The 23,095-nt window shown below is 29.8% G+C and overlaps 1 protein-coding gene across 5 annotated transcripts; it reads right to left on the bottom strand.

Moving 5' to 3' along the window:
- Positions 1-97: 97 nt before the first annotated feature.
- Positions 98-5,852, bottom strand: LOC112273484 (uncharacterized). 5 transcript variants are annotated; one of them, XM_073531135.2, is made up of 7 exons: positions 4,841-5,852; positions 4,295-4,439; positions 3,083-3,676; positions 2,263-2,886; positions 1,879-2,017; positions 1,519-1,633; positions 98-1,173 (listed from the first exon to the last, which is right to left on the bottom strand). In XM_073531135.2, the coding sequence occupies exons 1-7, from the start codon at positions 5,410-5,412 to the stop codon at positions 798-800; spliced, it is 2,565 nt and encodes an 854-aa protein (XP_073387236.1). In that variant the 5' UTR covers positions 5,413-5,852; the 3' UTR covers positions 98-797. The 5 variants fall into 5 exon arrangements, with proteins under 5 accessions (XP_073387236.1, XP_073387233.1, XP_024358122.1 ...); XM_073531132.2 differs by having other exon boundaries at positions 3,083-4,439; XM_024502354.3 differs by having other exon boundaries at positions 3,095-4,439.
- Positions 5,853-23,095: the final 17,243 nt, after the last annotated feature.

Raw genomic sequence — 23,095 nt, 5'->3', positions numbered from 1 at the left:
TACAATCTTGTCTTGGAATGCTATGTGGTAAATCTTTAATTCTTATTAAATTCTTGTGCACTTCTAACAAATGATGATTGTTTAAACTATATTAATATAAATGCAAAGAATGTTTTTATTACAAAAGACACTCTGTGTAGTACAACAATTCTGTTTTTATTGAAAAGTTTTCTTTGATCTCATGGTTCTTCTCTTACTATTCAATGGTTAATTATTTGCATCACATCTTTATTATTTTTCTTCCATAACTGCTTCATGTTAGATCTTTGTAAATCATGTATGTAATTCAACATTATTCCGAAACAATGCATCACATTCGGAAACAACGTTGTGAAAATACAATTGTGAAACCAGCAAATTGTCACGATCTCCGGCGCCGGATGGGTGTTGCCTTGTATTGCTGATATACCAACAGCGTTGCGCAGACATACGCAACACACATTCAGAGGTAATTTGTGCTTCGATCTCTCTAAATACATATATTATGCCAGCAACCACATATGATAGCTCGTTGCTTTGCATAGCGGTCTGGAATTGTCGGACCATCACCTGGCAATCAACGCCGCGGTTGCACTGACACGAAAATTTCAGAGACCGCGTATCCACTACACAGAGTAGACCCAGTAACAAAGTAATCAAGGATTTCACAAGCGTGTTCTAGATATTATTGTCAGTGGGTGAGTTCACTACTTTGATCTGTTGGGTTGCACTCGGATGTCATTGACAACATTTCCAACAACGTGGTTTCATCGTTACCAGCGAGAGTGCTGTGTTGTTGTAACTATACCAACGCTCACTCACAGGTTGTGCGACCCGATTTGTTCGTTGACGCAAGCAATAGTTGCGGTCAGTAGAGGGCCCGCGAGCGCGGCTTCCGACAACATGTGGAGGTCGTCGAGGGAGAGGGGCCTGGCGCCGTGGGTGGCGATGCACATGGACACATCCGAGAGGGCGTAGTTGGGGACCGCGACTTGGTCCGATCGCCAGAAGGAGATGTCGAAGAACAGCGCCTCTTGCTCAATGTCGCGCTGACGGCGCTGGATGCTTTCGCAGGCTCTCTCCCGGCGCGCCTCCCGCTGCTGCCTCTGCGCGGCGGCGCCTTGGCCGTCGCGCCTCGCGCTACTCGCTCTGCGGCCTGATCGCCTCGCGCCGATGGGCTCCCGAACTCGAGTGCTGCCCGCGGGCAACAACTTTTTATTAAGCGACCAAAAAGGACAAAAAAGGCAAAAGGCAACTTGGTCGATCAAAAAGTAAAAGCACAGATACCAGGGACAAGGGCGATGTTGGTGTGTCGGTAGGTGTATATATATATATATATATATACATATATTTAAAGATGGGAAATTCACAAACGTGGAAGATTAATGTGTTGTAGATTAGAAGAAATGAATCAATCTTCTTCGATTGTAAGAATGATTCTAAAGAAAGAGTCACTCTCACATATATATATATATATATATATATATCTACATATATATTCTATTTTATTTTAAGAGCTTTAAAGTGATTGTCACTTACTTTGACCACAAGACTACATTGTGTTGAGTGTTGCTATTTTGAGAGCTGGTGGAATGACTATGCCTCACCATTGGTTCGTCCTCCATATGAGTGAATTTTTTATTGTGAGTTGGAACTACCATCACATGTTAAACGCAAAAAAATAAAAAAACGAAATTTTGTATATGTTTGATGGGTTTATATATATATATATATATATATATACATACATACATACATATAAACATTATGATGGATTGTTGATACTTGTAGCATTACTTTTATGAAGAATTGTAACTACTCTTTTTAAACATGAGGAGTGTACTTGTGTTTGACTACCACCTAATGCACAAGATAATTATTGATTTTCATGCATAGTACCAGTTTTCTCAAAACTGTTGATGTGATTGTCATGATTTTTAAATTTCTTTTTATTGACACATGAGTTATTTTCTTCTTCTTCCAAATACATTTCATATGTCGAAGTTGAATGTGATTTATCGAAGCCTTCAACTTCAATCTGCACCAATAAATGGTAAGATCATGGTTTTAAAAACTATCAATTTTTTTGCTTTTTTATTTATTTTATTTATCTTAAACATAAATTCAAAATTGCAGTATTATGTTTATAATATCAAAATCTTGAATACATACATATGTACAATTTCTTTTTGGACAATATATTTTTATTTGAGTAAAATATATATATATATATATATATATATATATTAAATCACTTATACAATGAATAATAATCCCACTCACCTTTTTTCCTTTAATATCCACATTACTTTCTTGCCCATATTCAAAGGATTTGTAGTTTACGCTGTTGGTGCTTTTTATTTCACATGAATTGGAATTTTCTCCAAAATGCAACAAATCTTTGGGGCTTTCTTCACAATCTTGTGGGTATAGGTTTTTCTTGCCCGGTCTTTCTATTTCCAAATCATTTTCTATTCCCAATTCATTTCTTAATTGAAAATTGCTTCCATATCTTTGAGAATTTGCAATTGGTGAGGCACAATCTCGTTCACGCCTTCTAAAGTTTTCTTTTTGTAATTCTCTTTTGAATGAACGTTTTTCAATGAATTTTGAGTGTTTTTCTTTGACGGCCATATACTTTTTTTTATTAGATTTATGGTTCAGTAGAAAAAGATTGTTATTTGTGCTTGAATCCTCTGAGCATTGTATCCTCCTAACTTGAAATACATTCTGTTTTTCTTCTTCAGTTGGACACATTAAGTTTTTGTTCATTTCATAACCTAAACTGGCCTTCTCGTTTAATGAATTGTTAAGCGACACTGAGGAGCTTTCTGATTTCTTTTGGTGGTGTTGTGAGGATTCTTTCCATACATGTAAGCTTTTATTTTCTTCAACCATTCTACCAATCTGGAATGAAATTTATTAAAAAAATAATTAGATGTGATTTTTTTTTTGTGTGTGTGTGTATATATATATATATATATATTGAAATGAATTTATTAGCCTTATACCATTGTATATGAAAAAAATAATTGAAATATAATATAAAAATTAAATTAAATATTATCAAATTTTAGTTGTGTGTGTATACATACATACATACATTCATACATACATGAATATTTTCTCTTACATGTGAAACATCATAATAATTATTTTGATAATTGATTCTTAGAAAGTTTTTGAAATCCGACATAAATTTTTTTAAATGTTCAAATGTCATTTTGTACAAATTAGAATTGATCAAATTACAAAAAAAATATTTTGAAAATAGCACATAAAAATTCAATAACACTTGGTTTGAAATCATCATTTTATGTTCTTTTGAAGTTGTGATCATATTTTTTAGCCACACGTTGAGACTTCCTTGGAATTTTGATGACATCATTTCTTCAAAGAATCTTATTTTCATGTGATCAATGGTTTTCTTATAATTTTTGGAATTTTTTTCAATGTGTTTCATTCCAATTTCTAAAGTGTCTTTGAAACTAGCCAAAGGTTGTTTTTCTTTCAACCATATTTTCAAACCCAAGTCGTTGTACGACCAATCTTCTATAAGTTGATTAACATATAGAAAAGGTTTCAAATAACAATCTATGGTATTAAGTTTTAAAGTCTTAAATGATGGTGTGGAACTTGAAGCACGGTTTGAAAAGTCATTCCAACTAACTTCATTTTTTCTTTGATTTTTGAAACCCTGACAAACATTATAAACATTTTTTGAAGTTGAAGACTTTATTATTTGATTATAGACTTGAGGAGTTTGAATTTCATCAAAAGCAGGAAGATTTTTAAATCCATTTTCTAAGATACGTGGTTCATATCTAAAATTCGAATTCAGATTTTTAGATGCATTTTCATGAGTTTGAAACTTTAATGGTGAGTTATTCAAATCCTCAACTTTGTTTAGGGCTTGAGTACTCATAGAAAATTGCATTTTGCTTAGATGACATGAGTTTTTATTATAATTATCGTTATTCACATTATCATCTCCATCAATAAAACCCTTTCTGCTCTTACTCTCATTTTTAACATTATTTTTAAAAGCAATGTTTTCATTGATCAATCTATTTAATTTTTCTAGTTTTTGGATTCTAACTTGTTGAATTTGGTGTTCTCTCATATGGATTGTTAGACTTTCTAGGATATCTACAAAAACAAATCTTTTGAGTTTAATGAAATTCTCTATAAAATTTGGAATAGTATCTTGGAATTCATCTAAACCTTGAACAATTGCAAAAACAATAACGGGGACCATCCGCTTAAGCACATCATTGTTTGGTGCAATGACTTGTTTTAATTGAAAATCAATTACCGGTGTATTAGATTTTTTTTGGGTAAAGTATGGTTGTCTTTGAAAATTAAATATGTTATTAAACATATTTTTTTCGTCATTTTGGTGATTGTGTACATCGGATTTTTCTGTGGATGGTTTTCCTTCATATTCTACATTATTCTTACTACAAAGCATTATGATTGGATTAGAACCGTTTTCAAATGTCAACAGGGTTTTTTTGAAAGAGTAATTCATTGCTTTAATCTAAATTTATTGTTCTAGTGATTAAAGTTTAATACAGAAGCAAGTCACACTTTTTCCTTTCTCAGTCATATGTGGTTTTAAAACACTTAACACAAGCCTCTGTTCTAAAACTTAACTTTTCATGAATTTGGGAACATTAATTTTTTTTCTAATACATGAAATATCTATTCATACAATTTTAAATTTTCAAAAGAATAAAATATGTTTATTTATTTAGTAAGAAGAAACTATAAAATAATTTTTATTTTTATTATAAACCTAATATATTGTCAATAAAAACTCAAATTTTATCCTAATAAAAGTACAAGCATAAATACATACCTTGAAGTAGATGAAGGATCATTATTATGGTCTTCTTTATTACTTGAAGAAGCAATTTGGTTCTTCACTAGAAGATCAATTTCAAATTTGGTTTTGGATGTTATATCTTCAAACTTGTTTTTTGTATTAAAAGCCCGTTCATGATTGTTATTGATAGTGTAGCTTGAGAATTGAGGTTGTAATCCAAGCGCATGATCAAATTCTACAAAGTCACCTGTCTTTGCGGCCATGAAGACAAATTTTTCTACTGTGACACCAACCTCCGCATATCGCATGCACCGAGCCCATGACATCGAAGGCTCATTTTTTGGTTGCCCAACATACACAATCAATGATTCAAGGGCCCTAAAAGCCTTTACCATTACATATATATTCCAAAGCTTTCTCTCATATGTCAAAAAGAGTTTTGGCAAAACAATCTTGAGTGTCGTGATTTTTGATGCATAACTATGAAATGTGCGAGACACAACCATACAACGCACAAGAGACTTACAATCTCCAATGGCTGCAAAAATAAGTTGCAGAACCTCATTTGGAAGGTTTTCAAACAAATTGTGTTCAAGATCACCCATGATATCTTTTGAACAATTTTATGTGGAAGTATCTACTTGTTATTCTTCAAAATGCTCTTTAGTCTTATGCATTTTAAGATTTTCCTTTACAATGGAAGGAATCATGTATTGAAAGATTAAGAAAAATTTGATACATCAAAATTTTGGAGAAAGATAATTAAACTCATATTAAATAATAATTGAATAGTAATAGTTTTGAAGAATAGATACAATTTCCATAGAAAGGGAAAACAACAATGTAATTGTAACTAAAGGTTTTTCATCAAGAAAATGAATTTATCTAACAAAATCAGATTTCATATTCTTAGGATAATACAGTAACAAAAATGGGATTTTAGGTCACATTTAAAATACGAAAATTTGCAAGATCATGAAAAATAAACATGAACAGTTCACATTGTAACTAGTACAATTATATATACATCTTGCACCCTTTCAAAAACTTAACACATGTCTACATACACATGCATAATATAAGCTAAATCATTCTAAATTTGACTACACTAAATAATTGCTAAAATGAACTCTTATTTTTGAAATCTGAAATTAAAAATAAAATAAAATACACACATGTGTAAAAATCTATATTGAAAAATCAAATATTCATTTTATTTTTCAACAAGCTCAAATAATCACTTTGCCAAATTTGATAATAATACCAATTGCTTGATTAAATACTTAAAGATAGAAAAAAAATTCAAGATCATTTTTTTATATTAAAATTTAAAGTATTTTTTTAATTAATATGATTTTATCCTTCTTTCTATTGATTATTTATTCTCAAAATTTTAAAATATATTTGGATTAAAAATAATTCTATTATTAGAAAATCCAATTTCAATAAATTACATCATTTTTTCTATACATATATCAAAATTCACCTAAAAGTTCATCAAAGTTGTTTTAAGTTAGACTTATTGTTTTTTTTAATATTATACAAATTAAAAAAAAAATATATCTGTTGAATAGTACTCTAATAAATCCAACTTATTTTTTTGCATTTGCATTTAATAGATTTTTTTTGTTATATATTTTAAAAATATAAATAAAAATATAAAATATTTAATAATTTAATAAATAAAATAAAAAATAGAAAACAATAAATTATTGATTGAATTTTTTTAACAACCTTACAAGTGTTTTGATAATTTCAAGAAAAAAATATTATTTATTCTTTATTAGAAAAAGTTAAGCCCTTATATTAGAATATTTATTCTTTTTTAATTTTTAAGAATATAAATTTATATCCTTATACATCTAAAAAAACTATATATGTACACTAAAAAATGAATATAGTTTAAATAAAAGAATATTAGAATGATTATTTCCAAGTACAAAGAAACTAAAGAACCCTAAATCAAAATCAAAACATGAAAATATTAATATAAGTGATGATGGCTTTAGTCTTGCCTCATTTTCCTACTATTCCCATTTACAAGTTAGAGCAGAAGCTTGTCTCTGGTTTCTGGTGAAGCTTTGTTGCAGTAGACTCGAAAAGGGACGAGAGCTCAACCTTGGAGTGAATTTCTGTGTGGTGTACTGGGTTTCTGATCACGTCGAAGTTGCATGCAAGCACAAATGCTGCGAGTTGCCTTTGTAATGACTAAGTCGAACTTGTTATCAGGGTACTAAATTCACTAACTTTCTTAACTTCATGTAGTTTTACTTCATTTTATTGGATGGGTGCTTGTGCTCGTTTCACTGTCGATTTGTTTGAATTATCTTAAACATTGTTTGTCTTGAATATTGTCCTAAATATTGTCATGTGTATCTGAGAGTCTGAAGCTGATGGCTTCCTTTGCCGTTACCGAAAGTACAGAGAATGAAGTCGCAGGAATTTGTATAAACATTTCAAAATAAAGAAAATTGGATCACCTCCTTGCAAAACAAGTGTGGTAAACCACTTCGCCTTCAAATGTTGGCCGTGCAGGAATTGGTGAAGAGGTAGTCAGAGTGGGTCAGCTTCTCCATCTACATGTAGGCCGGCGAAAAGGATGATGTCGAAGTGCCTGCTGGGGAAACCAAGGAGAAGAAACAGAATGAGATCGAGGACACAAACTTTGAGGATAAAAAAGTCTTCTGGTGAGACTCTAACAAATGCCCAAATTGCAAGTTGTTGGTGATTTGTGGTTCTTCTAAAATAGCTTGAGGTCATTTTTCTAGTGTCATGTAATCGTATGGAAGAAATGGTGATATTTACGATATGGTTTTACTCTATGGAAATGCAACTGGTGATTTACACAATGCCTACATTTACTGTGAATAACGAAGTGCAACGTTGCTGGTCTCAGGTTAATGAATGACCCTGCCAGTTTAAGTAGAATGGAACTTTCTGGATTCTTTTTTGAGATTGAAAGCATTTTCGCATCTCATGAATTGACAGATGTTCAGCTGCTTGTTATTCCCTTGATTCGTTATTCATTAACCCTATTCATTAAACCTATTCATTACTTGAAAGATCCAAGTGGGGTTCGAAGCTGTACACAGTGGTCGCATAATGAAAGGATACTTCTCGAGGTTCCCAGACCTCCGAAAAAGGTACGAAATCCACGATGATCCACTGAAATTATTGGCAGCCTCGGTGTGTTTGCATCCAGTAGGATAGCCTCTGTTGTAACCTCGCCTCTACCTTGATACTAGTCGCACCCACTGATGGCTGTGAGGTGCTCGTCAATTTCTTCCGTCGTCAAAACACAAAATTCTGGTTTGCCAGCACGAACCACTCTAACCTGTCAAGAAAGGGAGATGCCACAGACATAGCGTTAGACTCCAATATATATATATATGAAGCTGTACAAATAGCTTGTAGATGTCATGAAAAATGCGATAGAATCCAAATTCAGGAAGTCACGAGCTACTATCAAATCCATTCAACAGCTGAAATCATTTACCCGTGAAATTTCCAAATTCCATATCTGAGTCTCAGCAAAAGCCTCCAAAACGATACACCAATCTATCTTAAATTCACTTTGTTCAAGACATACTGAGCGACCTAGTTCGCATTGAGATGATTGTACATAAATCTATTAACCAAAAGCATCGAAATCTGAACAACGAAAGCGTGTAGTAAAATAACAAATATATTATCCAAACAACTGAATCTTTGTCTTTATAATTTCTTGGTTAATATTACCAGCGGATATGTGTTGCTCAAAACCTAACCCATACTTCCTCAGATGCGTAAAATCAGTACCTCGATTTCAGTGAGCTTGAAATCCTCCAAAAGAATCGATTGCAAAGCTGAAATTGTAGTCTGGTCTACAAAAAGGTTACAAGTCTGCAAAAAAGTCTACCAAGAGAACAGAAACTAATGGTTGAGAGCCTGAAACATACTTGCACAGTTTCCTCGTAGGAAAATTGTGGATTGCTCTTACACTTCTTCTCCAAGAAATTAACAGCTTCTTGCTCCTTAGACCCAAAGCTAGTAGCCTGCGTCAGATAGAAACATTCAAGCTATATGATTCTGATGACATAAAGAATAACAATCCCCCAGCAATCCAGCTCATATGAAATAATTGTACAATGCATCAAAAATGTCATCAAACATAATACGGGTCAAAGTGATCGATTAAGGTGAAATGCCCGCGTTGTTCAAGCGATTTAGGTGCAAAAGAATTAGCCCCCAACACTGAGTTGAATAAATCAAGTCGGATTAGAAGTAAACGCACCTTGTAACCAAAGTAGTGACCAGCCCGATCGCACTAATAAAGTTGTGGGCCCTGTTCCTTCATCAATGCAAATCAGCATAGCAGCTGAATGATACCCAAAAATAAACATAAAAATTGAGCATTACATCTATCCTGTGCTGTTTCAGCTGGACTCAATCCAATCCAACACTACATTCCCTACTACACGATTTTAAGGTCTTTGCTTATGAAAAAATCACTCGGGTTCCATCCAAATCTGGCTCGCTTGCTTGCAACAGCGCTCTACAATCATCACTAGAGAATATGACAAACAGTCGGCAAACGCTCTATTCATTCGGATGGATGGACACGGAAGATCTGCTGGCCAGCATTTTATTTTGGGGGTAGCCTGAGAAATAATATTTAAAATATTTTTTCAAAATAATCAATATACTAATATCATACATAATCATTTTTGAATTGATGTGGCATCTACTTTATTTAAATTATTTATCGTATTTGATTTCAGATTAGTATTGCACTTAGTTTAATGTGTATTTGTCATTTTGTCATTTCAAAGCAACATATATTATTAGGTAATAATTTTCACATAGTTATACATGAATACTAAAAAACATGAAAAAATTCGAATATATTTATTACACAAGCTTCTAAAGTCATATGGAATTTTGAAAATGCTACATAAAATAGCCTTATAAAAATAGTTTATATCAAATAGTTTATATTAAATCTACCAAGATCTTTTTATTGAACAATATGTTTCAAATAAAAATGATGTATAATCTAACAATTGATGCCAATACATACGTAATTTCTATTCTAATATCTCATTAATTATTATTCCAATAATATTTTTATTTATCATTTATTTTAAAATTATAATAATATCAGTGAAAATGATATTATTGTTACCATTATCTTCTACCGTCTTAATTTCTCAATTTAATTGAGATGATAAGATTCTAGGATTCCTAGAATCCTAAAACCAAGCTATACTAAAATAATATGATGCAGAATATGAAATAAAAAAAATAAAAGTGAAGTTGTCAAAAAAAGTTGTGAATGATGATGTAAATTTGATAGGATTTATTTGGATTTTGATAAATAATGCAATATGCATGTGCAAGTGGTATATTTGTGCCAATTTCTTTAAGCAAATGGAGCTTTCTTTGGACATGGATTTTTTAGAATTAGGATTTGTAAGCATTCAAAATCAAAATGAAGAACTAGTTGCTCACATTAGAAAAAAGATGGAAAGGTACAAAGATAATTGTTGTGAAAGCAAATGCATTAGTAGAAAGTTGTATAAGAAATTGGTAGCTAGTTGTTTTGATGTAAAGGTCAAATAAAGAAACATTTCAAGAGATTTTCTTAGAATTGGAGTGATTTTACAATATGATTTGTGAGTTTACTAATAAAAGAAGACTATGTACAAGATTGGAGCTTGAAAGGTGTTTTGGTAGAATTAAATAAGATCTTGAAATCTTTGGATATAAAAAGTGAAGTAAAAGGTCTCATTGAAAGAAAATAACTATTTGCTAAGAAACTTCAAGAGAAGAATTGTCTTCTAATTCTTAATGAAATATCTAATTTTGAGATTTTTGCAATAGTTCATAGATATTATAATGTTTAATTAAAAAATAAAATGATAGTAGTAAGTTGCATATAAGATGTTTTAAAAAATTATGTAACTAAAGGAGGTAAAATAGAATTACATTCTCTTATAAAAATTGAAGCTATGGAGATATTTTCTAAGTATGTTTTTTAAGATGGATATTCCAAAATACCAAATTTATACAAAATGTCTATTGAAATGATTAAGGCTTGTATAGGACATTCTTTGAGTTTAGAAATTATAAATTCTTTTTTGAATAGACAAACAAGAATTTGTGTATGTAAGCAAGGTTTGCAAATACTTAAAAAAGCATTGATATATGAAAAGTCTAATGACATTTGGACAAGAATAAAGCCTTATTTTGATGACCTCAATAATGGAGAAAAGACTATTTTTTGGATATAGCATATTTTTTTAACAAAAACACATGATTTGAGATATTCTAAAATATGCAAACATCTATTTTTATGATTTTGAGATTAAAAATCCTAGTAATGTTATTTTAAGCTTTGAAGAAAAAATATTCATTAAAATTAATGAATATGTAATCATAAGCATTTATGATTTATTATATGACATGAGTCAAAGAATTTCCAAAGAAGAATTTCATGGAGTGAAGAGATAGAATGAAAGTAGTGAATCATTTGCCAATTTTACTCATGAGATATGTTATAAGTTCTATTAATTCATTTAAAATCTTGAAATATATAAAGTATTATAGGATAGTATATAAAATTTATATTTGTGAATTATTAATTAATTAATATTATAGGATCATTTTTAAATACTAAAATATAAATATGCATTGTATTACATGATATTATAAATGTTAGAGGTATTTATTTTGTACAACATGGCAATCACTTGAAGTCACATGTTAGTAAAAATATTAAATTATTACATATGTAATTATTGAGTTTTGTAAAATATAAAAGTCTAAAGATGATTTCATTTATAGAACAATCTAATCAACTAAAATGATTAAAGATTTAATTTCTTGAAGAATATACTATGTGAATACTTGAAGATAATATGAAAGTATTTTAAAATATCATATAATATAAATATATAATAAAATATATTATATTAGAATTGATTGATTATATATTTTTAAGATCATTTTCTATTGATATATCTACTATGATGAATTTGAAAAATTTAAATTTAAAAAATTATTTAAACTTAAAAAATATAAATATCATTAAAAAAAATATCTAAACTTAAAAAATATAAATATCATTAAAAAAAATATCTAAAAGAATTATAAATATTAAATTTAGACGAGTGTATAAATTTAAAGATGATGACTTTAGGATTAAAAAAGTTCTCCAAGTTAAAAAAGATGTTATTTGCAAATTACAAGAAGATGAAGATTGTAGATAATACCTTTAAGGAATTGTTATTTTTGTTGTGTTCAAGCTTCAATATACCAAAGCAATTGAACTAATAGAGGTAGATTCGAACACGGGAAAAGACTGGTTATATAAATTGGATCTATTAGTGTCACAATTGATTGTACTCTGGCTATCTGAAATCAATTATCAAACTACAAAACACCAAGGCTTACTACTTCCATCTTAATTCAACCCATGATCTATTCTACGACTATCAATTCAACAATACTTTCATATTCTTATCCATTCATGTCCCACTTACTCTCTTTGTGGTTTCTATATATATATATATATATATATATATATATATATATATTCAATTACTGATCTCCAACTTATCTATTGTATTCAATTTCTCAATTCATCACACAGAATTCAATATCTCAGCTTACGACTCTCACAGTCTGACACTCCAGACTAACTTCTCAGTATTCAAAAACTATCCATTACTCATCAACAACAAAGAAACAAAAAGAGGTAGCACCAAGCTTGCCCCTACTTACGACTATTACATTTTGGTATCGATCTCTCTTTCTTCAACTTCTTTATCCTACCAAAAGATGGACCATCAGTCAACGGATTCCAAAGGTTATGATCCTTTGAATTCTTAACTATTTATTCTATTAACAACCTACTGTTACTAACTAAATTACCTAACCATCAGTCTAATTCTCAAGGTTATCAATAACCAACCAATAACTTACCATAAAGTTTATTTACCTATTCTATAGGAATTAACATCATTTAATGTCTTAAATATGAGTGGATATGAGCAATTAAAAGTTGTGCTAGAAAGCTCTAAGCACCTTATATTTCTTTAAGAATTATATTTCACTAATTGTATCAATTTAAAAAAATTAGAAGCAACATTTCATGACATGAAGGTGTTGAAAAAATTATTATTTTATGGATATGAGAATATAAAAGAAATACCTTTGGAATTGAAGAAATTCTATAAGTTAAAAAAGTTGATGTTTAGAAATTGCAAGAAGCTAAAGATTACACATAATGTATTTGAAGCACTATCATCATTGGATGTCTTAAGTATATATAGATGTAAGTTATTAAGAGTCGTATTAAGAAGCTTTGAGCACCTCACATGTCTTTAAGAATTATATTTCATTAATTGCCTAAATTTGAAGAAACTAAATGCAACATGCAATGATATGATGGCTTTGAGAATACTATTATTTCATAGATGTGAGAATTTAGAAGAGATTCTTTTTGGATTGAAGAAACTTTCTAAGCTAAATAAGTTGTTGTTTGATAATTATAAGAAGCTAAAGATTGCACATGATGGATTTAAAGGATTGACATTATTGAATATGTTGGATATAGATGGATGTGAGCAATTCAAAGTAGAGCCAAGAAGCTTTGAGCACCTTACATATTTTTAAGAATTATATTTCATTAAATGCATCAACTTAAAGAAATCAAATATAACATGTGATGGTATGAAGGTTTTGAAAATATTATTGTTTTGTAAATTTGAGAATTTAAAAGAAATGCTATTGGAATTGAAGAAACCTTCTAAATTAAAAAAGTTCTTATTTGATATTTACAAGAAACTAAAGATTACACATGATGCATTTAAAGGATTGACGTCATTGAATATCTTAGATATGGATGGACATAAGCTATGAAAAGTGGTGCCATGAAGCTTTCATCATCTTACATGTCTTTAAGAATCATATTTCAATAATTACATGAAGTTGTATAACTAATAACTTATATAACTTATATAAGATTGAATAATTAATAAATAATTTATATATATATATATATATATTTATCATATAAAAAATATTTAATTTTTTTGTCTCAATATAAAAAATAAATCATCTTTTAACTCAAAAATCTCAATTATAACTAATAATTTATTTATTTAAAAAAATTCTAATAGTATTTAAAAAAATAAATATAATAATGTTATAAGTAATTATTTTTGAATTCATACAAAATCTAATTCATTTAAATTATTTATTTAATTTAATTTAAATTTAATATTATACTTAATTTAATATATATTTTTTCATTTTAAGGATAATATTAGGCCTAAAAGTTGTATTATAAGAATTAAAATAGAAGATATTAAGCTAAATAATTTTAGATTTTATGTATTAAAAAATAGATTTAATAAGATATATATTGATTTTTTATTATTTATCAATAAATAATAAAAAATCTTATAATTTAAGAAATTAGTTGGAATTATTTTTGATAATTTTCAAGCACATATACATATAAACCAATAATTATTTATATGATTAGGTAAAAGTAGATAAAATTAGATTAATTCTATAATATCTTCTATAGAAGCTTCTTAGAAGCTTTATAGATGCTGCTTTGGCTTTATAGGTATCTATAATTGATTTTTTAGGTTAGAAATGTGGTAAAAAAATTGGCCATGTACCACATATATTGGTAGCTTGAAGAACAAGCTAATTATGTGGCCCATATATAAAAAACTTGTCTTTTAAGCTAAGGCATGTGTCCTACAAAGTCAACACATATTTGAGGTCTTATAGAACATTGTCACATAGCTCCTAGTTAAATAATATATATAGAAGCAAGAGTGAAGCCCTCTTCATTCTTGTCAACTCCTTTCTTGCTTCTAGTCTATATTTAGGAGTCTCTAGTTTTCTTGTCTTTTGGCAATAGCCATTTCAATTTCTTTTTAATATATATACTACTTTATTGTCACTTTTCTTTTAACAAATTTTTTTTAGGTTTATGCACCTTTTTTCAGTTCATGTCTTTGACACATTAATAAGAGTATACTTACAATATTAAAGCTTTGTCTTTTCTTGATTAAGAGTGGATTACTCTTTTTTTTTGATAGGACATAAGCATATTAGAAGTTTTGGATTACCCTCTTCTAAACTAATATTGTTCTTAGTATCTTCTTTGTTCTCAAGTCCTCTCTTTTGCATGTCTTGAACAATATTAGAAATTTATTTTTTAAGAATTATCATAGCACAGTTTGTTGAAATGAAAAGTGCAACAACACAAATACAAGAGTAATTTAGAGAGGTTATGCTTGCAATGCATCAACTTAGTTTATTACCACAAAGAATAAGAAGAATGGTAAGAAATAAAGATATAGATATGATTGGAGCTGCTTCAACATTTATATCCAATCATATCTCTTCTCCTATGGTGGAACATCCTTATGATTCTAAAGAACCAAGAATTACATTGTTTGAGAAGTTTGATGGCACAAGATCCAAGTTTTGAGGGTTTATCAATCAAGTACAACTTGTTATTGAACTTCAACCTCAAAACTATCCAACTCTAAGATTACAAGTTAGATTCATTGATACATTTCTTTCATGTTCAGTATTATCATGATTTTTATCATTTTTTGAATGACAAGATCAAATATTGGATAATGTGGAGGCTTTTTTAGTGGAGTTTCGATCCATGTATGGAGAACATAATGCAACTTGTATTGCAACCAATAAGATCTATATTTTATGATAAGACAATCAATCTTTAATATTATATGCTTTACAATTTTGATAACTTACAATTGATATCAAATAGGATGATGTTGCACTTATTAGCTAATTTCTCTATATATTATAATATGAGGTAAAAAAATTGATGCTCAACTTATCTAATCTTCAAATATTAAGTCAAGTAATTGACTTTGTTATGAAGTGTGACAATCAACTTTTTAATATTCGATCTGAGAGTTGGACAAGTGACCCTCAACTTTACTATAATTCAATGGCAACACCAACGCCTCCTCAACACATATATTCAAAAATAGAAGATATCAAAATTGATGTAGTATGTTTCAAATGTCTTACTGAACAAGAAAAGATTTATTGCTATCAAGAAGGATTAAGCTTATATTGTAGAGAACCTAAGCATATTGCTCAACATTATCCAAAGAAACGTCATAGTTATAAAATGAAGAGTATAAATATAAAAAAAGATAATATATTAGAAAATGAGTTTGTCTAACTATAATAGGGACCATGTGGCTAGAATCTTATATAATACCTAATGAAGGTCCTATTTTCTCTTCAAAACCCTCTCTTTATTTTACGTTAAATATTATTTTATGACCTATACATTACAAAGCCTTTGCCTTGTTAGATTCAAGAGCCTCAAGATGTTTCTTAGATGAGGGATTTGTTAAAAGACTTAGCATATCTTTAATAAGGAAAAATAAACATGTTCATGTACAAATCATAAATGGTCGTCCATTATCTTCTAGAGATCTTACTCACAAAATCCTTCCTATAGAAGTAATAATCAATAATCATAATAGCTTGGTGGTGTTTAATATTATTAGATCTCCATCTAATCCAATCATTTTAGGCTTATCGTGGTTAAAAAAATACAACCTTTGAGTAGATTGGATTTATCATACTCTTAACTTTTCTAAAATTAGAAGTAAGAGTGTTATTAATTAAGTAAAAAATCACAAGTCTAGTATAATTAAACTAATATTTATAAGTACAAGAGCTTTCTTACATGCTACAAAAGAAAGATCATCTTGTGTTATCTATGCTACATTCATTTCTAATTGTGCAAAGACTTCAAGTGATATTCCAAGCCAATATCAAGATTTTTAAGATTTATTTGAAAAAAAAAATGTAGATACTCTTCCAAAACATCGTCTCTATAACTATTCAATTGATCTTCAAGAAAGAGCACAATTGCCATTTGGACCAATCTACAATTTATCAAAAAATTACTTGGCCAAACTCAAAGAGTATATTAAAAAAAATCTAACTAAGAATTTCATATGCCATTCCAAATCTCTAGTAGGAGCCTTAATTCTATTTGTAAAGAAAAAAGATAGATCATTACTGATGTGTGTTAATTATCAAGGACTCAACAAGATCACCATCAAGAACATGTATCCACTATCTTTAAATATTTGGACTTCTTGATTAGTTAAATCAAGCTTAGATCTATACAAAAATAGATCTACAAGGAACATGTAATTTGGTACACATCAAAGAAAGAGATGAATAAAAGACTATATTTGGAACTAAGTACAGACATTTTGAATATAATATCATACCTTTTGGACTTATAAATGGACCAATAGCTTTTCAACATCTTATAAATGATATTTTTTGAGAGTTTTTGGATGATTTTGTTGTCAGTTATCTAGATGATAACTTGATCTATTTTAAGAACATAAAAAATATAAATTTTATATTTTTTATGTGTTACAAAAATTAAGAGATGTACGACTCTATGCCAAGATAAAAAAAAGTATATTCTATACTATTCAAGTTGACTTTTTAGGTTATATCATTTCAAATGATGGACTTATGATAGATCATAAGAAAATTCAAATTACTATAGATTGAAAGATCCCAAAAATAGTTTGAGTTGTCTAATATTTTTTGGAATTTGTCAGCTACTATTGGATCTTCATGAAGGACTCTCTCAAATTGCAGCTCGACTTATACATTTGTTTTGTAAAGATAAACTTCAATAGAATCAAGAAACAAAAGTAGCATTTGAAGTTTTAAAGTCAATCTTTATTTTTGCATCAATCTTATATTATGTTGACTTTTCTAAGGCATTCTTTATGAAAATAGTTACATCAAACTTTGCTTTAGATGCCATATTATAACAAATGGAAATAAGTGATAAACTTCACTAAGTAGCTTTTCATTCCAGAAAATTTTCAGCAGTCAAGATTAATTATAAAATCCACAACTAAGAGCTTCTTGCAATTATGGATTCTTTTCAAGAATGCCATCATTATTTAGAAGGCACTTCTAATTCAGTCACCATATATACAAATTACAAGAAACTTGAGTATTTCATGTCAGCTCATATTTTGAATTATTGCTAGACTCATTGGAGCATGTCTTTTTGAAGATTTGAGTTTAATATCAATTATCAGCTAAGAAAACAACAAGGTTTATTTGATGCCCTTTTTAGATGTTTATGTCTTACAGTTAAAGAAAGAAATATAACTTTTGATCAACAAAGGATAATTTTATTGAAGCTAAAATAATTTCATCTTTGAGTAGTGAAATCAATATTTATTGTTGATTCAAATTTTCTGAAACAAATTCAATCAAGTATGTCTTCTGATCTTCTTGTACATGATATCAAGAATAATTCTTTTAAGTGTCATGATACTTCCAAGTTTGAGTTCAATAACAACGCATTTTATTTCAAAAGATGCTTATATATATTAAAAAAAAAAGTACATTTATGTGTTCTTCAAGCACGTCATGACTTACCAATAGTAAGATATTTTGGATACAAAAAGACTTTGGAGCTAATATCTAGAGATTTTTAGTGGCTGCAAATGTGGAAGGTTATAAAAGACTTTGTTCAATCATGTAACATTTGTTCAAGGTCAAAAACTCCTCAGCATAGATCTTATGGACTTCTTTAGTCATTATGTATTTTAAAACAACCATGGTCTTCTATTTCTATGGATTTTATTACAAATCTTTTAGTTTCAAAATTGTGTAATTTTATATTTGTAATAATAAATTATTTTATCAAAATGGCATATTTTATACCATGCATAAAATCTATTATAGGTGAAGAAACTGCCAAACTTTTCCTTGACAATCTCTATTGATATCATGGATTGTCAAAAGATATTATATTTGATAAAAAGACTCAATTTATATTAAGATTTTAGAAAACTCTTTTTAAGATTTTAAAGGTAGATATAAAGCTTTTTTTAGCCTTTTATCTTCAAACTAATAAATAGATAGAGTATGTAAACTAAGTTTTGGAGCAATATTTAAGGCATACCATCAATTATCAATAAGACAATTGAAGAATCCTCTTGCCATTGGCAGAGTTTGCTTATAATAATACAATGCATTCTTCTATGCAATAAATATCTCTTTTTGTCAATTATAGCTACTATTGATGATTTGATACTTTTGACTTTTCAAAAGTTGATAATCTTGATGTAGAAGGTTTGGCAAATCATTTATTAGAGCTACATACAACAATAAAGGTGCAATTAAAAGAAGCTTAAGAACAACAAAAGATCAATACAAATGCCTATTAAAAGGATCAACCACAATTCAATGTAGGTGACTTTGTTGTAATAATAAGATGACTTATCTTTGTAATAAGTTGGACTACCATAGGCTTGGATATTTTCTTATTTGTAGACAAATCAATCCAGTTACTTATTAATTACATCTACTGAAGTCAATAAAGATCGATCTTGTCTTTGATGTTTTTCTTATTAAATCATACAAGACTGTGAATATATTAAGAAAAAGACAAACTTCACCTCTTCCTATAGAAGTGGACAACAATGAAGAGTTTGAGTAGAAGAAGTTTTAGACTCAAAGCAGCGTCAAAATAAATTAGAATATCTTGTCCATTGGCGTGGATATGATACTAGTGAAAGAACTTGGGAGCTAGTAAAAAATCTTACAAATGTAGCAAAGGCAATGGAGGCTTTTCATTGACGACATCTATCAAAATCAAGATGAAGAAAATTAAGTCTTTGTTATAAAAGAAACAAGATCTAGGATAGATTGTATTCTACCTTCTATCTTTGTTTGTGGTTTTTGTATATTTGCGATATTAAAAAAATAAAAAATTAATAATTAATGGATTTGACTCAAGAATCTTTATTTATTAACTTATTGGACGAGATATTGTGATTTTTACAACCTTCAAGATGACGCAATCAAGATGAAGATCCTTAAGAATAATATGTTCTTCTTCAAATAGATGGCAAGATACAATATGTTTGATATCATGACCTTAGAAGGAACTCTTGATATTTGGTAATTTTACTAGAGATAGAAACAACTCTTAATGATGTTTTAAATATTTTATTTGAAAGAAATTATGAAGGCCCCAATTAATGATCAAATAATTAGGTGGTCTTCCTACCCTAATATGAGATACTATCAATGGTTGAGTGTCAAGGACAAGAATTCGATGGAAAAGCAATTCAGATAAGTGAGCCTTCACTCAAAGAAAGGTAAAAAAATATAAATAAACAAGTATGTATATTAAAAGAAAAACTTGAATGGCTATTGCCAAAAAATAAGAAAACTAGAAACCCTTGAAACTAGACTGGAAGCAAGAAAGGAGTTGACAAGAGTGAAGAAGGCTTCACTCTTGTCTCTATATATACTATCTAACTAAGGACTATATGGCGACGTTCTATAGGACCTTCAATATGTGTTGACTTTGTAGGATACATGCCTTGACTTATCAGGCAAGTTTTTCTATGTGTGGGCCACATAATTAGCTTGGTCTTCAAGCTAACAACATGTGTGGCACATGGCCAACTTGTTGACCACGTTTTTAATCCAAAAAGTCAATTAAAGACACCTATGAAGTCAAAGCAACATCTATAAAGCTTCTAGGAAGCTTTCATATCAAATACTATAGAATTAACTTACTTTTACCTACTTTTATTTACTTCTATATATTTGTATATGTAATTACTTGCTTACATGAGTATGTCCATGACATTATCCACCTTTCTAGGGATGAGTTCCATGAGAAGCGGTCATCATATGTTGAGGAAATCTATGATGCGACGAATTATATTTGCCACATACTCTGATCTTTGTTCTCTTCAAAGATGATTGATAGGGCCTCTCAACTATTGGTAGTGTCCCATATCAAGGTGGGAAGACCACCTAGTTATTTGATCATTGTTGAGGCCTTCATAACTTCCTTCGAATAGAACATTTAAAACACCATCAGGAGTTTTTTCTACCTCTAGCAAAATCACCAAACATCGGGAGTTCCTTCCCAAATTGTGATACCAAACCCGTTGTATCTAGCCATCTATTTGAGGAAGAACATGTCATTCTTGAAGATCTTCATCTTGATTGCGTCATATTGAAGGTTGTGATAATTGTAATGTCTCATCCAACAGGTCAACAAATGAAGGCTCTTGAGTCGAATCCACTGGTTGTTGGTTCTCCATCTCCCGAGCGTCACAACTACAAAGAAGCTACAAACAAGGATTGAAAGTAGAATGTTATCTTACCTAGATGTTGTTTCTTTTATAAAGAAGGTTTGTATCTTGATTTTTATAGATGTCGTCAATGAAAAGCCTCCACCGCCTTTGCTACATTTACAAGATTCTTTATTGGCTCCCATGCGCATTCACTAATATCATATCCGTGCCAATGGACAAGATATTCCAATTTATTTTGGCACTGCCTTGAATCTAAGACTTCTTCTACTTCAAACTCTTGGTTATTGTCCACTTCTATAGAAGGAGGTAGAGCTTGTCGTCTTCTTGATATGTCGATTGTCTTGTATGGTTCAAGAAGAGACACGTGGAATACTGGATGGATTTTCATTGACTCCAGTAGATGTAAACGATATGCAATTGGATTAATTTTTACAGAAATAGAAAATGGTCCAAGCCTTTGATAGTCCAACTTGTCACAAAGACGAGTGGTTTTGATATTGTGACGAAGTAGTCATACCTTATCATCCAAGTGGAATGGTGGTTGTTCCTTTCGATAGATATCAACATTGGCTTTTTGTTGTTCTTGAGCCTCTTTTAACTACTCCTTCATCGTTGCATGTAGCTCTGATAAATGAATCGCCAAATCTTTCGCAACAAGATTATCAACTTTTGAAAAGTCAAAAGTATCAAGTTGTAGATGATAACCATAATTAGTAAAGAAAGGTATTTTTTTTGTAGAAGAATGTACTGTGCTATTGTAAGTAAACTCTGCCAATGGCAAAAGAGTTTTCCGATCATTTTATTGGTAGTTAATAGTACATCTTAAATATTGCTCCAAAACTTGATTAACATGCTCTATTTATCCATCAGTTTGACGATGGAATGTCGAAGATAGTTTTATATTCACTTTTAGAATCTTGAAAAGAGTCCGCCAAAATCTTGATACAAATTGAATTTCCCTATCTGATATAATATCCTTGGATAATCCATGATAGCGATAGATATTGTCAAGAAAGAGCTTAGCTGTTTCTTCACCTGTGATAGATTTTGTATATGGTACAAAATGTGCCATCTTGATAAAACGATCTACTATCATGAATATAGAGTCATAAAAACTTGAAATTGAAAGATCCGTCATGAAGTCCATAGAATCAAAAGACCATAGTTGTTCTGGAATGGGTAATGGCTGAAGAAGTCCAAAAAGTCGATGATGAGGAGTTTTTGATCTTGAACAAACATCACATGATTATACAAAATCTTTGACTGCCTTCCACATTTGAGGCCACCAAAAATCCCTAGATATCAGCTCCAAAGTCTTATTATATCCAAAATGTCCTACTGTTGGAAAGTCGTGACGAGCTTAAAGAATACGTAAACATGCTTCTCTTTGTGGAACATATAGGCATCCTTCAAAATAGAGTAGGTTGTTCTTGAACTCGAATTTAAAGGGATCATGAGATTTAGAAGAATTATTCTTGATATCATGAACAAGAGGATCTGAAGACATACTTAACTAGACTTGCTTGAGAAAAGTTAAATCAATAATCAATGTTGATTTTATTTCTGAAAGATGAAATTGCTCCAGCCTCAAGAGAACCATTTTTTGTTGCTCAAAAGTTGCATCTCCTTCTTTTGGTGCAAGATAAGAACGTCTAGGCAAGGCATCGGATAAACCTTGTTGTTTTCCTGGCCGATAAGTGATGATGAACTCGAATCTTAATAAAGACATGCTCCAACGAGCTTGACGATGATTTAATACATGTGCTAACATAAAATACTCGAGGTTCTTGTGATCCATATACATGGTGACTAGACTGGAAGCGCCTTCTTGATAATGACACCATTCTTGAAAAGAATCCACAATTGTAAGAAGTTCTTTGTCATGGATCTCATAATAGATTTCTATTGCTGAGAATTTTCTTAAATGAAAGGCTATTGGATGAAGTTTGTCATCTGTTCCCATTTGTAACAAAATCGCATCTAAAGCAAAGTCTAATATATTTGTTTCCATAAAGAACGCTTTAAAAAAATCAACACGATACAAGATTGGTGCAGAAACAAACGTTGTCTTCAAAGATTCAAAAGCAACTTCCACTTCTTGATTCCATTG

This window comes from Physcomitrium patens, chromosome 2, assembly GCF_059467195.1.
Source record: "Physcomitrium patens ecotype Gransden chromosome 2, ASM5946719v1, whole genome shotgun sequence".
NCBI classification, from domain to species: domain Eukaryota; kingdom Viridiplantae; phylum Streptophyta; class Bryopsida; order Funariales; family Funariaceae; genus Physcomitrium; species Physcomitrium patens.
This window is presented reverse-complemented; position numbering and strand designations above follow the sequence as displayed.